This window comes from Diaphorina citri, unplaced genomic scaffold, assembly GCF_000475195.1.
Source record: "Diaphorina citri unplaced genomic scaffold, Diaci psyllid genome assembly version 1.1 scaffold3792, whole genome shotgun sequence".
In the NCBI taxonomy this organism is placed as follows: Eukaryota; Metazoa; Arthropoda; class Insecta; order Hemiptera; family Psyllidae; genus Diaphorina; species Diaphorina citri.
This window is the reverse complement of record NW_007381192.1, coordinates 6758-20881: the sequence shown is the minus strand read 5'-3', so window position 1 is coordinate 20881 and position 14124 is coordinate 6758. Positions and strand designations below refer to the sequence as shown.

At 38.2% G+C, this 14124-nt stretch overlaps 4 protein-coding genes and 1 long non-coding RNA gene across 7 annotated transcripts in view; 2 read left to right on the top strand and 3 right to left on the bottom strand.

Moving 5' to 3' along the window:
• LOC103520569 (cell division cycle protein 27 homolog) overlaps nucleotides 1-3365 on the bottom strand; it is a 4997-nt gene extending 1632 nt beyond the window's left edge. The window contains exons 1-6 of the mRNA XM_008485671.2: nucleotides 3179-3365; nucleotides 2331-2406; nucleotides 1539-1686; nucleotides 1092-1254; nucleotides 656-860; nucleotides 3-133 (exon numbers count right to left, since the gene is read on the bottom strand). Coding sequence (XP_008483893.1) covers nucleotides 3-133; nucleotides 656-860; nucleotides 1092-1254; nucleotides 1539-1686; nucleotides 2331-2406; nucleotides 3179-3202 — 747 coding nt within the window. The 5' untranslated portion in view covers nucleotides 3203-3365. The remainder of the gene's footprint in view (nucleotides 1-2; nucleotides 134-655; nucleotides 861-1091; nucleotides 1255-1538; nucleotides 1687-2330; nucleotides 2407-3178) is intronic.
• A 362-nt stretch (nucleotides 3366-3727) lies between these two features.
• Nucleotides 3728-4157, top strand: LOC113472069. Its single transcript, XR_003394538.1, has 2 exons — nucleotides 3728-3862; nucleotides 3992-4157. It is a non-coding gene; the product is annotated as an uncharacterized LOC113472069 (long non-coding RNA).
• A 1009-nt stretch (nucleotides 4158-5166) lies between these two features.
• On the bottom strand, nucleotides 5167-6935 carry LOC113472071 (10 kDa heat shock protein, mitochondrial-like). The gene is made up of 3 exons (XM_026831633.1): nucleotides 6664-6935; nucleotides 6005-6071; nucleotides 5167-5173 (listed from the first exon to the last, which is right to left on the bottom strand). The coding sequence occupies exons 1-3, from the start codon at nucleotides 6767-6769 to the stop codon at nucleotides 5167-5169; spliced, it is 180 nt and encodes a 59-aa protein (XP_026687434.1). The 5' UTR covers nucleotides 6770-6935.
• Nucleotides 6936-7036: 101 nt separating this feature from the next.
• The window catches only part of LOC103520567 (mitochondrial inner membrane protease ATP23 homolog), a 10503-nt gene continuing 3415 nt past the window's right edge, over nucleotides 7037-14124 (top strand). Inside the window, exon 1 of the mRNA XM_008485669.3 lies at nucleotides 7037-7235. Coding sequence (XP_008483891.3) covers nucleotides 7041-7235 — 195 coding nt within the window. The 5' untranslated portion in view covers nucleotides 7037-7040. The remainder of the gene's footprint in view (nucleotides 7236-14124) is intronic.
• LOC103520566 (renalase-like) lies at nucleotides 7761-10425 on the bottom strand. 3 transcript variants are annotated; one of them, XM_017448556.2, is made up of 3 exons: nucleotides 10315-10425; nucleotides 9688-9949; nucleotides 7761-9078 (listed from the first exon to the last, which is right to left on the bottom strand). In XM_017448556.2, exons 2-3 carry the CDS (start codon nucleotides 9913-9915, stop codon nucleotides 8254-8256), a joined length of 1053 nt encoding a protein of 350 aa, XP_017304045.1. In that variant the 5' UTR covers nucleotides 9916-9949; nucleotides 10315-10425; the 3' UTR covers nucleotides 7761-8253. The 3 variants fall into 3 exon arrangements, with proteins under 3 accessions (XP_017304045.1, XP_008483889.1, XP_026687433.1); XM_008485667.3 differs by lacking the exon at nucleotides 9688-9949 and having other exon boundaries at nucleotides 7761-9340; nucleotides 10315-10418; XM_026831632.1 differs by lacking the exons at nucleotides 9688-9949; nucleotides 10315-10425 and adding an exon at nucleotides 9562-9601 and having other exon boundaries at nucleotides 7761-9340.

Below are 14124 nucleotides of genomic sequence, written 5' to 3'. Positions count from 1 at the left end.
GCCGTGGGGGCCCCGGCACAGCTGTACACGCCAGGGGCCGAGCTACTGTGACAGTACATGAAGTTATCGAGTTGGTTGATATTGAACAGGGTGGCTGGGTCTAAACAGGGCGGAATTGGGGGGAGCTGCTTGTCTGTGAAATCAAAAGAAATGGACTTTGAATATTGTGTCAGGATTTTTCAAGTCTTGAGCCAACCGTTCGACTGAGGAGATAGTGGGAACTTTCAAGGTGACAAAAGCAAACTCGAAGACATTCAATTGATGCAAAATCACACTCAGAGCAAACATTATACCTTTTTATTTCTTTATAATGAAGTACAACAAATCTTCAAAATGTACAAAATCTTAATCACATTTCAAACTTGGAAATCTCTTCATTCAAACTTTGCTCTTTCTGTGATGTTCTCAATCCCCAGCCTCTCATGTATTCACTCTCTCACGCAGTAAGTATCTCCCATGTCCCTCTCCCAAGGCATGGTAATGGCAGGCCTACTGAAGTGACGAGATGGAGCAGAGTTTGGACAAAACCAAACGAAAGCTACGGGGCAACTACTGTACACTTATACAGGGAGGTGCCACGTTACAATTGTGGTGTTTGTCCCAAATAAACAGTAGACCATACAGGCTACATGTTACATTGTTCATATATTCTCACCTGTTTTGTCTGTCGTGTTATTGGCCGGTGTGCTCAAGTTCTGCTGTACCGAGTGGTTTGTCATGAGCGGAGTGCTCAGCGTGTGATTCATGCTGGGTTTTGGGTTCACCGGGGGCGGTAGTTCAGTCCGATTGCACAACATCTCAAAACTCGACCAAATGAACGGGTTAAGCTTGAGAATCTTCCGATTCAGCTCATTGGCCACCTGTGAACAGAAAAGGGTAAAGTTGAATCACCATTGGCCTCTTTTATTTATTGGCCTCTGAGTTTAAATTTGGTTTAACTTTCAGATCAACAGAGTTTCAATTTGAATTTCACACACTTAAAAGGTGTTCCAGATCGAGGCTTGGCAAATTCATGTTTGGTTCACTTTTTTTTTTTTTAAGGACAAAAGTTTTGAAAATGCTCAGGAGAAGTTCCTACAGTGGTTACCTACCTTGTCTCTTTCAGTCTGGTAACAAATTTCCGACAAGAGTCGCAACACAAACACAGCATGCTCCCCATACTCAGACACAATATTTTCAATGTTCAACTGCTCGCTGTGAACTTCCTCGTCACTGCTTGAGCTGCCTCGTAAAATTGTTTCTGCCTCGGACAAACTGAAAAGTCAAAGTCATACAATACTATCAGAACCTCATAACACATCATTGTATGAAAAAAAGTGCACAATACAATGGAATGAAACTTTTTAATCAACTATCATACTATCAATAGGTTTAAGAGAAATGGAAACGAAAAGATTTATCATTCTATGAAAGAACATGTTACAAAAAAAAAAAAAAGCATTTTATAGTATTGAAGAGTTTTTAGAAGATATTAAGAGATAGTTAGGTATTAATACAGTTAGGAATTTTAATGTAACCCTTCTTCTAGTGTCACTTACTTTTCAAACTCCAAACAGCACTTTGCAAGAAGGAATTTGCACTGTGGTGTAATGCATCCTTTTCTTCTCAGCAATGAGTAGGCTTGATTTGGTTTGCCCGCCCTATAGTAACATGTAGCTAACAGAAATGTACTCTCATCTGACTCAACTGAAATAGGAAAAGAAGGAATAAATTAGAACTTTAAAAGAATTTGACAATATTCTTCATTTACCTTCACAAACACCTATTAAATAAATAAAACAAACAGACCTCAGTTCAACCAAAAGTGGGGTTAATGACCAAGATATTGTCTACTACCTCATCATTAACATACAATTAAAGTAGGTAGCTAATTAATGATGATTAAAAAAAAATGTACCTACTTGAATGATAAAATTTATTAGAATATGACAATCCTCAAATGATAATTGTAAACTTTTACTTGAGTTGACACAGCATATAAATGGAAAACATTGTGTGTTATCCTTTCTATTATTACTGGATACTAGGTATTCGTGTCTAGGACCTGTGAGCCTAACACCTAACAAATAATTGTGTGTTATATCTTGCCCAACTGATAACTGGATAACAGATGAAGGACATACTACAAAATAGGCATGCTATGACACAGACATTGTTTTAACAATTGAGTCATCCTTTGTTTTATATTAATCCCTCTGAATAAGTAAAAGTTTTCTTCTTCATAGCCTTTTCCTATAGACTCTATAGAGGGTTGATGTCCTCTAAATAAGTAAAAGTAACTATGATTAATACCTACAAGTAAGTAAAAACTTTGAGTTAGAAAATGTTACCTTCAGCATTGAGCCTCTCCGCCAAGAATATTGCATCAAAATAGTCATAGTGATCCAAACAATGCCAAATTGCAGCCTGAACAAATAAATCATGAGTTTAAAGTTATTAATAATCAGAATATCTTGCAAAATTCCTTTTATTATGCTTTCAATTTTACTATTTGTGTAGAAAGAAAGCATAACTTTAGAAATTTGGTTGAACTCTGGTAGGTTCTCACCTATCCCAATAGATTACATTCAAGTGTAACAAATAAATTTCACAATTAATGTCAACACTTACAAAACCTACCCCTCAGTTTTGACCAAACAAATTGGAATTCAGATTTGATTCATTCACCAAAAACTTGTAAATAGTGCATCCTACATAGAGAATGATTCTGTCCAACCTTGTAATGCCAGTGTACAATGTACATACCTAATTTTGACCTGAGAAACAATATAGGTACCTACTTAAAATAAATACCTACTCCATTTAAACTTTACCCATCCTCTATGTATACCCATCTCAGAAGAGATTATAGGAGGTCGAAAACGTTGTTATTAGAGTGACTGATAAAAAAAAGTTTATAATTAGATCAAGAGGATTGTGCCAGCCTAGTACTGTAACTGTACACAGATTTGTAACCCTGAGGAGCAAAGATCACCATTCTCTTCACTTCTTCAACATATTGACAATTGGTCAATCAAAAAGGGGTAGGAGAGGGAATGTTTCCAGGAGGAAAACAGAAATCAGGATACAAATATATTACAAACTAGAAGAAAAAAGTTTTATCAATTGAGTAATGACTAGTTTGATCCCAAATAGGGGTCCCAGACAGGGCGTAGGTAAAACGCATCAGAATACTCACTTGAACAGGTTCTTGTATTAACATTTCTTTGCACTGTGTTGGGGAAGATACTGATGGATATTTTCAACCTTTCCTAGTTGGAAAATACAATTTTTAAGCTAATGTTTGAACTTTTTTCAGAAATAAAAGAGAAAATTCCGAACTTCCACCATTTTGGTCTGGATCACAACTTTTTGGAAATGTTCAACTTCAACATCCAACGAGCACAAAAAAATGATTGATTTTGGGCAGCTCAAATGCTATGCTAGCGCTCCCAACGGAAAACGAGTGTACTACTCGAAGTGCAAGTCAAGATCGAGTTTTTACGGTAAAAATTTCAATTTAATATTTTAATCTCTTTAATGAAGATAATTTTTTTCTTTGAAACCTATTAAAATTATAAAAAGAGATCTAAAATCTCAATTTATTTAAATACACCTAAATAACATTTTTCTTGATTTTCGCTCGGAATTAATTTCAAAGGAGAGTATTCAGCTGTAAACGCGACTTATTTTGACCCTTGGCAGTCCATTTGCTCCATTTTCAAAAGTAAACAAAAATTTGAATGTTGCCAACTTAACATTGAGCCATTCAAGGGAAAACACATTTTTTCCTCTCTTTTTCTTCAAAAAGGATAAAGAAATCAGATAATACACCTTTATCTTTCGATTATGCTTGTGAAATTCACTGTGTTTTAAAAGAAATGTAAAAACCATATCCTCATTTGGACCAGCAACAAGTCACTACACCTTTACCACTCACAGACCTAGTTCTATGCTTGAATGATCTACTGCCACTATGGGGCCGAAAGCGAAAACCTCTGCACCCAGCAAGGTAAAAACCATATCCTCATTTGGACCAGCAACAAGTCACTACACCTTTACCACTCACAGACCTAGTTCTATGCTTGAATGATCTACTGGCACTATGGGGCCGAAAGCGAAAACCTCTGCACCCAGCAAAAAAACTGTTGAAAAGAAGAAGGAAAAAGTCATTGAGGTAACTAAAATTGAATCAGGTAAAACTGTAGGTGTCACAGGCCTTTGTATGTGTGTTAGGAAAGGTGGGTTGGGTATGTACGTATCTACCTATCTTTACGTCCTACAGTGTACACTAGGCACAGCTGTTTCATTGGAGAAATGTCTCAAATTACAAAAACAACGTCCAAATATGCCAGCCTAGTTAGCTTAGTTGGTAGTGCATCTGCCTTGTAAGCACTAGGCCGTGGGTTTGATTCCCACCCGGGGCACATTTTATACTGATGGGATAATGTTTGTTCCCGGAACGGCTGGCTTTCTCCTATCCTGTCTTCCTTCTCTTTTGATTTTGGGACGATAAGACCATAGCAGTTACAGTTCCCTCTGTCAAACTCTGAAAAAAAAAATGTCCAAATCCCATAGAAAAATAGGCCAGCAAATTATTTTTGGTACTTGTTCAGAAGTCATGTTTGTGGAATATTGCTACCAAAGGAACTGGCACAACTCCTATCCTGTCTTCCTTCTCTTTTGATTTTGGGACGATAAGACCATAGCAGTTACAGTTCCCTCTGTCAAACTCTGATAATTCATTTGTATGCGCCTCACGGCGAAAATACCGTGACGGTGAAAATGCCGGAACGGCAAAAAAACCGGATCGTGCTAGTGTGAACAGGCTCTTACAGTTCCCTCTATTACCTCTTCAAAGAAAAAAAAAAAACTTTTTTTTTGTCTTTTAGAAAACGGCGACGATTCGACGCGAACAAACCCGAAGACGTCCGAGGAGGGCTCGACCGCTGCCAACGGAGAATTAGAAAGTCCCAACGAGGAGGGAGCGGCGGGGGTGATCAACGAGAATCTGTTTGAAGAGGACGTGGATTTGGACGAGTTGGAAGAGGAGATGGACGAGTTGAGTATATGAAGATGAAAATGGATGAGAAAAAAATGCACCTTTGAAAATGGATGAGAAAGGAAATACGCTTTGAAGGGAATTTAATTCTACACTTTTGAGAGTATTTTAATTCTGTCGTGTACTCATGAACTCATGAAAATGGACAAGAAAGGAAAAATGCGCTTTTGAGAGTGAAAGAAAATAGAAGGAACACGACAATATTGACAATGAAATTGAATGTGTGGGATATTGACTGGTGTGATATTTAAAGTGAAATATTTTGTTGAAAAGACTTGAAAAACTTTTGTTCACAGAGATTGAGAGAAATGGAATTCCTTTACATATTTGATTAAAGATGACAGTGCCATTTGAAATCCATCTCATGTGAAATCTAAATGGATAATTTGAGATTTCTTTCAACTGCCTAAGCCATATCAGTAATTCAGTAACCCTATTGAACCTGTAGTGATTTCATTCAAACTGACATGAATGGTGTAACTTTGTGTTTAGCAGTAATTTAAGCAGGTGTAGATATTATAAATATACATAGAACCCCCTCCCCTTCTAAAATACCAACTAAAGTTCTACACTATTTACGTTGATCGAGTTGGTCTCTGACATGAATGGTGTAACTTTGTGTTTAGCAGTAATTTAAGCAGGTGTAGATATTATAAATATACATAGAACCCCCTCCCCTTCTAAAGTAACAACTAAAGTACACTATTTACGTTGATCGAGTTGGTCTGAAACTGTGAAATTCTTTGACCTTACCCTTATAGGTACCTTACACAATCACTAGTAATGTCATTATTTCCAAGTAATGATGATGAAAAATCAGAAAATCCGGAATTCCCTAATGATCATGTAAGGTACCTATTATTATTTGGGTTTTCAGTCAATGTCAATCTACTTGTAGCATAGATGCACCTCATATGTTTATCCCCCCTTATAGGTACTGTAGTGTACCAGCAAGTTCTACACCCAGCGACAGCAACTACTACAGCATTGTTGACTTCTTGTTGAGCTTTCTCGGGAATGAGAACTCCACCTGGAAACAAGAGATAGATAGATAGTTTATTATGACTTCTGTACATCAAGTACAAATCTGCACCTATACCTTGTTACTCTTGATGGAGAAAATATATAATAATAGTGCTTATTTATACTGCTTGCATAGGACTGTAAAGTCCCTTTACTCCAGCAGTAGGCTACTACTATTATTGTTGTCGATTCTCAAATTATATTGAGGATAAAATTCCATACCTCGGCTGGGATTGAACCCACACCCTCCTGTTTACCAGGCGAGCACCTTGACCACTACACCACCGAGGTAGGTGATATAGACAATGGACAGAACTTAAACATGATTCTGGTCACTAAGTCTGAAAGAGACATAGGTCTGTCAGCCCGTAGGAATGTGTGAGGTGGGAAAAGCTCAGATAGTCTGAAGCCGGTTAAGAACTCAGATAGTCTGATGGACAGTCTAAGCCTGAGTGGCTGGTCTGATATTGAAAGCCCAAGGGTCACTTCAAGAAGTTGCAGGTCAAATTTCTACCCCTTGGATGCCCACAAACCAGAGCTCCACGCCTCTACCCCACCATCCCCCACATTTCCATTGCATAACCCAACATCCCTCTCACCTTTAGTTTTGGTCAATGGTTCGTCCTTGATAACTAGGATTCGGTCCAGAAGAGGTCTGAATTTCTGGGAGAGGGTTCTCAGTTTGGGAGCTGCGTTAGCTGCCATTGTTTAGCGTGAAAAGGTTGGAAAGATGATGAAATGCAATAGGCCGGGTCACCGGATATCACGTGTTACCCAACTTCGATCCTCGATATTTTGACCGCTGCAAACACTTCTCGTTCCACAAGGAAAGAACTTGACGGCTTATTATTTTGACAGAACGAAAGAATATTCAAAGTTTGTTTGTTTCTTTGTTTTTTTTTTTTTTTTTTTTTTTCTTTTTTTATTTATCTCTTAAAAACAAAGCTGAGCTCTAAATGACCTTGTTTCCTCAGGCATGAACCCTGTCCACGGTACCTTGGTACACGAAATGATTCACATGTTTGACTATTGCAAACACAAGATGGACTTCCGAAACATCAGACATCTAGCGTGTACGGAAATTCGGGCTGCCAACATTGCACACTGTAGTTACCTGGCTGGACTTATGCACGGGAGTGTCAGCCTTGTTGCATTGAAACAGCAACATGCGGTGAGTGAAACAGTAGTAGCCAGTCTTATTCTTAAGGCATTATGGTGCTTCCATGGAACCTAAGACCTTGTTTAGACTGCAGGAAAAAAGAAACTTCTCAGTCTCATTCTGGCAGGATAAACAAGGTATATTCTATTCTGTTCTAATTCAATATCTCTGCTTATAAAGCATGATTAATAACTTTAGTTTAGTTTAAAGAGATTTTAACACTACAGACAGTAAGTAGTGGTTTACTTTCCTTAGCCCTATAGCAGGGGTTTCCAACTAGAGACCCGCGGGTCACTTGTGGCCCGCCAGACCATTGTTGTGGCCCGCGAATCTTTTTGGGACTTGCACAAACTTACCTAAATCTAAAAAAAAAGTTTGGAACACCCCCTTTAGTGTTTAGCTACAATTAGGAGAATACTTTTATAAATAACATTTTTATTAAACCTTTTTATGAAAAAAAAAAAAACTCATAAATTAAAATAAATACAATGTCATAAAATAAATAACATTTTTATTTAAGTAAATTATAGGTTTAAGTAGGTAGATAAAATAAAAATACAGACACAGACTCTGTTGTCAATACTCAGCACTGAACTTTAAAAGCTCATTTTGATGAAGAGATCTTCATGCTTGGTGTTTTTGTGCCCTTTTACTTATGCAAAAGATTCAAACACCTCTGTTGTGCTTACATCTTTTTCCTAGAAAATGTAAATGCAGTTTTTTTGTGTCATTATGTCACAACTTTGGTGCTCACTGCAGCATTGTAGGATTTTCCCAATATCTCAATAATCCTAACATCCAATGTTTACCTACCATGCTGGCACCAGTTGCTATGTGCATATATATGTCACATCTACTCATTTTCCTCACGAGGCTGAGTGGGCCCCACAACAGCCAGTCACAGAATTAATCATTTGCATGATACAAATTTCTTGACCCTGCTAGGAATCAAACTCGGGTCTCCCGCGTGCAAAGCAAGCACAGTGACCACTACACCATGGGAGCTGACTTTTTCCTAGAAATGATTTACTCAACTCTGAATCCCTTTCAACAGCACTTCAACACTCTGCTTAGCAGAATGAATACAGCCATCAAAATTAGACTGGGGTACATAGCTGTCTCCAATGCAGATGACTAGAGGCTTTGCACTGAACTGCATAAAGCCAAGCTTGTCTCTATGAGGGTCAACAACCTGAGAATATTTCCAAGTTTGCAACTTTGTTTCAGCTGGTAATGGCCATGAGGGGAACATTTTCCTTATCAGGTCCAACAACTCTCTTTCGATAACATTCCTAGGGGTCTCGGAATCTAGAAATGAATTGTAATATTGTGTCGTTGTATGAACACAAACACTGATGGGTTCATCAGGACGGTTGCGTTTAACATTATCAAAACTAATATAGCGGATAATTTCATTGTCATCAAAATATTTTATGTCAAAGGGACGCTCAAACTGTTTGTCAAAGAACATTCCAAAAGCGTATCTAGAGCTGTATTCAACATCCAAGAGTACTTGAGCTGCACCTGTCAGTGCTATGTGCATCATTTCAGATCTATTGAAGAGATCAGTCACTTGTGGTGCCGGCATCGAGAGAACCACAATATCAAAAATGCCTTTCTTTCCTTCCTTAGATGTTACTTCTATCTGATTTGTACTGTCAGTTTTTGCCATTGTTTCCAGGAATGTATTGTAGCATATCTCGTCAATATTTGACTTGTTGAGAAAGTATTTCACTATTGAGCTTGAACCCTGAGGAGTTACATAATGGGTGACATTTTTCTTCCTTGATTTGTATCCAATAATATTTGCTGTGAAAGGCTCTAGAAGTTTTTCATCCAACAAAGGCTGATAAATGTCTGTGTGATTGCTTAGAAAGTCAGGTGTAGTTGTGATGTACTGAAGACCCAAGTCCACTTTACAGTTTGGGACGACATTAGATCGGGAGGTGGTCATGCGTCCACCAGGACCTCTTGCTTTGTCCCATATCGTTATGTGAATGAGATCAGTCAGAAGTTTTTGTCTCAACAAATATGAAGTGAGAGCAGATGTGATACCACTGCCAACAATCAATACTTTCTTCATTGTAATTTAAATAGAGACTTTAGCATGAGTGTACCTGAAAGTAAACAAGTGAGAACAAAATTATTTTTTTTATTAAAACACAACAGTGTTTTATGAGACAGATATTTCTGTATCAAACACTTGAATAATGTAACCCCAGTAGAAGGAAAACACCACAAACTGTAAAAAACACAATTCACAACTAAATTATTAATAAGTAGGTAACTAGTTATATTATCAAATCTGATCAATAAAATCATTAATTATTTGAGCTACCTTTTATTGGTTTTTGATTTTGATACTTTTTACAGACAGGGTCAGCGTTTTTTATCAGCCCTCAATCAGCCCTAGCCCCAGACAAGTTTAACGTCCCCCAGCCAGATTAATATAAGGCTGATAAATGTCTGTGTGATTGCTTAGAAAGTCAGGTGTAGTTGTGATGTACTGAAGACCCAAGTCCACTTTACAGTTTGGGACAACATTAGATCGGGAGGTGGTCATGCGTCCACCAGGACCTCTTGCTTTGTCCCATATTGTTATGTGAATGAGATCAGTCAGAAGTTTTTGTCTCAACAAATATGAAGTGAGAGCAGATGTGATACCACTGCCAACAATCAATACTTTCTTCATTGTAATTTAAATGGAAACTCTAGCATGAGTGTACCTGAAAGTAAACAAGTGAGAACAAAATTATTTTTTATTAAAACACAACAGTGTTTTATGAGACAGATATTTCTGTAACAAACACTTGAATAATGTGACCCCAGTAGAAGGAAAACACCACAAACTGTGTAAAAAACACAATTCACAACTGAATTATTAATAAGTAGGTAACTAGGTATATTATCTGATCAATAAATTCATTAATTATTTGAGCTACCTTTTATTGGTTTTTGATTTTGATACTTTTTACAGACAACAGACAGGGTCGGCGTTTTTTGTCAGCCCTCAATCAGCCCTAACCTCAGACAAGTTTAACGTCCCCCAGCCAGATTAATATTAGGTATGTAATGCAGTGTTTTTTCTTACCTACTGATTCAAGGTGTGATATTTCTACGGAAACTACAGAGAACTTCCTCATTCCTTATCCTTATCAAATTATCATTAAATTTATCATTGGCTTTCAACTTTTCATTTGAGATTTGAGAAAATTTTAAAATTTCGCAGATTTTTTTTGCACTCTAACAGGGAAACTTTTCACTACTAGAGCGCGCTGTAAAAAATGAACTGCCCAGTGTCCTCATGTGTGACCCGCGAAATTCAAAAAATTAAAATGATTTCTGATAAAAATTGAAATGAGCGGAGGAAAGCTCAAAAAATGTGAAAACTGAAAATTATTTTAATTAAAAAAGTAGATAATGGGCATTTTTAAAGGTGTTTCAATTATTTCAAGTTGATATTTCATCTCCGCATCTGAAATCGTAAATTGTTTCAAATTCCAACCCTAGACTTCTTTAGCTACTCAACCTTTCTGAACACATTCAGTATGTCAGAGGATCAGGACTTGTCCTTCAATGATCCTACGCTAGCCTTTTCAATAACTTTTGCTCCACACTTGATCTGTCATCTCCTCTCAATACATATCTCAGCCAGATAGAAAACATTTTGGAAGTGTATTAGATCATTAGTAGTAGTAGTATTAGTATGTAAGATTACATTAGTATTAGTATTTGTAGGTATGTAAATTATGCATAATATTTTTTTTTTGTATACCTACTCAAATACATGAATCTCACAGATAATCACCATCTTAAGTTTAAGTAATGGTTTTGTGTCATTATGCTTGACTCCATTCCTCTTCCTCCTTTTCCTCCTCACATCCATTACCTTCCTCATTTTTCTCCTCTTCTTCTTCCTTTCTCCTCTTCCTTCCCATTTTGCTCCTCCTTGTTAATTTTTTTTTCACTTCTGAAATGTCAACCAATTGTCTATATTTTGGTTTCCAGTGAGGTGGATCTGCGACGACACATCTCGTGTGAGGTTTGTGACTCGTCTGTGACAGGAGGATATGACCCGTTGCTAAATCAGATTGTAGTCTGCCAAAATTCTGCCAAAGGTAGGTTTTAACTATTTTTGGGAGCATGTGAAAAGCATGTGTTTGTAGTTATTGCTAGAAGTACATAAGTACCTAGTTGCATTAGGTGCCAGCAATTTGCATAAAAAAAAAAATCTATTGTTGCTAAATCAGATTGTAGTCTGCCAAAATTCTGCCAAGGGTAGGTTTTAACTATTTTTGGGAGCATGTGAAAAAGTACTTATCATCCAAAAGCATGTGTTTGTAGTTATTGCTAGAAGTACATAAGTACCTAAGTAGTTGCATTAGATGCCAGCAATTTGCATACAAAAAAAATCTATCTTAAATTATTTGTGATAAAAGCAGAGCTTTTGTGAATATAACAGCATTACTAAGTGCCTCCTTTGCAATCAATTTCCATTATTTCAATACTCTTTTCCATTGGTAATGCTGCCACTGGTAGCTACTCAATTAAAGTACCTACTCTATTGTCCTCACACAGCTGTGTGCACCTCAAACCCCAAGCAAAGTACTCAAAAAACTTTGACTCAGCTGGGAATTGAACCTGGAATCTCTGGTGTGTAAGCCTAGTGTGATAACCACTAGGCCACAGAGGCTAGCTACCATATTATTATTCATTTATCAGTCATCAGCATGAGGTACCTTCTAAAAAAACAGCCTAATAGAAGTAAGATGGTTCCTTGAGTTTTTTTTTTTTTTTTTTTTTTTTTTTTTTTTTTTTTTTTTTAAAAAAAAACTGGGCTTCAAAATAACCTTGTTTCCTCTATGCCATTCGGAACCCTGTCCTCACTGGTTGACCTGGTACACGGAACATGATTCACATGTTTGACTATTGCAGAACACAAGATGGACTTCTCGAAACATCAAGACATCTAGCGTTACGGATAATTCTCTGTGTCTGTCATTTACATGCACACTGTAGTTCCTGGCCGACTATGCACGGTGTAAGTGTCTAGCCTTGTTTGCTTGATCAGCAACATGCTCCTGTGTTGAAATCCGATAGTCAGGTCTTCTAAGGCATTATGGTGCTTCCATGGAACCTTAAACCTTGTTTGGACTGCCAGGAAAAAAGAAACTTTTCAGCTCATCTTGTGCATATGGTATATAACATATAAGGTATATTCTATTCTGTTATTTATCTCTGCTATAATCATTGATTAATTAACTTGTAGTTTAGTTTTAAGAGATTTTAACACCTAACAGTATCTGTATATATATTGGTTTACTTTCCTTAGCCCTATAGCACGAGGTTTCCAACTAGCGGCCCGCGGGCCCACTTGTGGCCCGGGTGGCCCGCGGAATCTTTTTGGATTTGCACAAACTTAACCTAAATCTAAAGAAAACGGTTTGGAACACCGGGCGCGGTGCGCTTTAGTGTTCAGCTACAATTAGGAGAATACTTTGAAAAATTTCAGCGCCGACATCAAAAAGTGTCGATTGACTGCATTTTGTGAAAAGTCGGGGGGGGCTCCTACAAATGCCCCCTATGTACATACTGTGGGCCCCGCGAAGTACCTCCCGCGATGTTAGCGATGCTGCGCCGCAGGCAGTACACATGGAAGTTGGAAACCCCTGCCCTATAGTAGGAGAAGTAAAGTAATCGAGCTGAGAATTTTGCGGATAGTCAGTTTTATTTAAATTTCGTTTCTTTCCTGTAATTAACTTCTTAACCTAGCCAGTCTAGTTTAGCAATGTTTGTAGAGCGTCTACCTTGTTAGCGCAAAGGTTCGCGGGTTCGATCCTGCCCGAGCGTGATTTTGCTTCTGCAACGGATAATGTTCCGTTTCCGAAACCGGCCTGGTTTGTCTCCTATCCTGGGTCTTTCTTCGGATTTCGAACGATAAGACCTTTTAAGCAGTACAGTTTCCTCCTGGTCAAACCTCCTAAAAGAAGAAAAATTGAAAAAGTAGAATATTATTTTATGTGAGTAACATATTACGAATACGCTCGGTAAGGTCAGTGGTGCTGTGTTTACCAACTAATTGGAGAAATCTAAGAATGCAAACAGAAGCAATCAATTCTTCGATTATTGTAGCTGCCCCTAATAAACATTTGACTCGAGCGGATGCGAGAGAGGCGCGCGAGCAGTCAACGAGTGAGGGTATCTGCCGGGGATATCGTAACATCCCCTTCTTCAAGATTAAAGGAGAACAAAAATCATCAGCTCATAAAAGAATCTTTAAACCGCGCTGCGGCAGACTTGCTAAACGCCTCTTGGACGGGGAGAGCTGATTGTACTGGACTCGTGCACCAGCCACTACGAGCCGTGGCACTGTGAGTCTCAGCATCGGTGTTTGCGCATAGTTTCTTCTTCGCGATGCTCGAGTAGCCAGTGTTGTCTCTGCATCCAAAGTCCCTGCTGACGTGACCTTAGGAGTCATCTGGGTACTTCTTCCATGTGTTGGACTCACTCTTGGCTGTTTCATGATGGAGTTTCAGTTTCCGTTCGCCAGCGGAGGTATTGTCGGATCTTCTGTGTCTCTCATGTTGTTGATTGGACCTATTGGTTCCTCTTGTGTTTGCGAGCGAGCTCTTCGCTTGTCGTGTGCCATTCGGTTGGAGTCAGTTGGGATCTTCTTAGTGCAACGCGCACAGCTGCCTGGCCAACTATCAGAAGCGCGTGCGCCTTTCCTATCGATTCTGGTTCGATGTTGTAACTTTCGAGCTGCAACATCCGGATCTTCCTTATATTTTTTACCTCCTCGGAGAAGCTTACGCGAATCGCGTTTGGTATTTGAATGTTGGTACTGGCAGCCGTAACCATAAATTCAAAAGATACCAAACGATGTAAGTCTTCTGAGGAG

Coding starts and splice junctions, on each gene's coding strand:
- LOC113472071 (XM_026831633.1), bottom strand. CDS start 6,769: ATGGCAGCTAACGCAGCTCCCAAACTGAGAACCCTCTCCCAGAAATTC. Junction 6,072..6,663: donor ACCATTGACCAAAACTAAAG/GTGAGAGGGATG, acceptor TCTTGTTTCCAG/GTGGAGTTCTCATTCCCGAG.
- LOC103520566 (XM_017448556.2), bottom strand. CDS start 9,915: ATGAAGAAAGTATTGATTGTTGGCAGTGGTATCACATCTGCTCTCACT. Junction 9,079..9,687: donor TTCTAAGCAATCACACAGAC/ATTTATCAGCCT, acceptor AATCACACAGAC/ATTTATCAGCCTTTGTTGGA.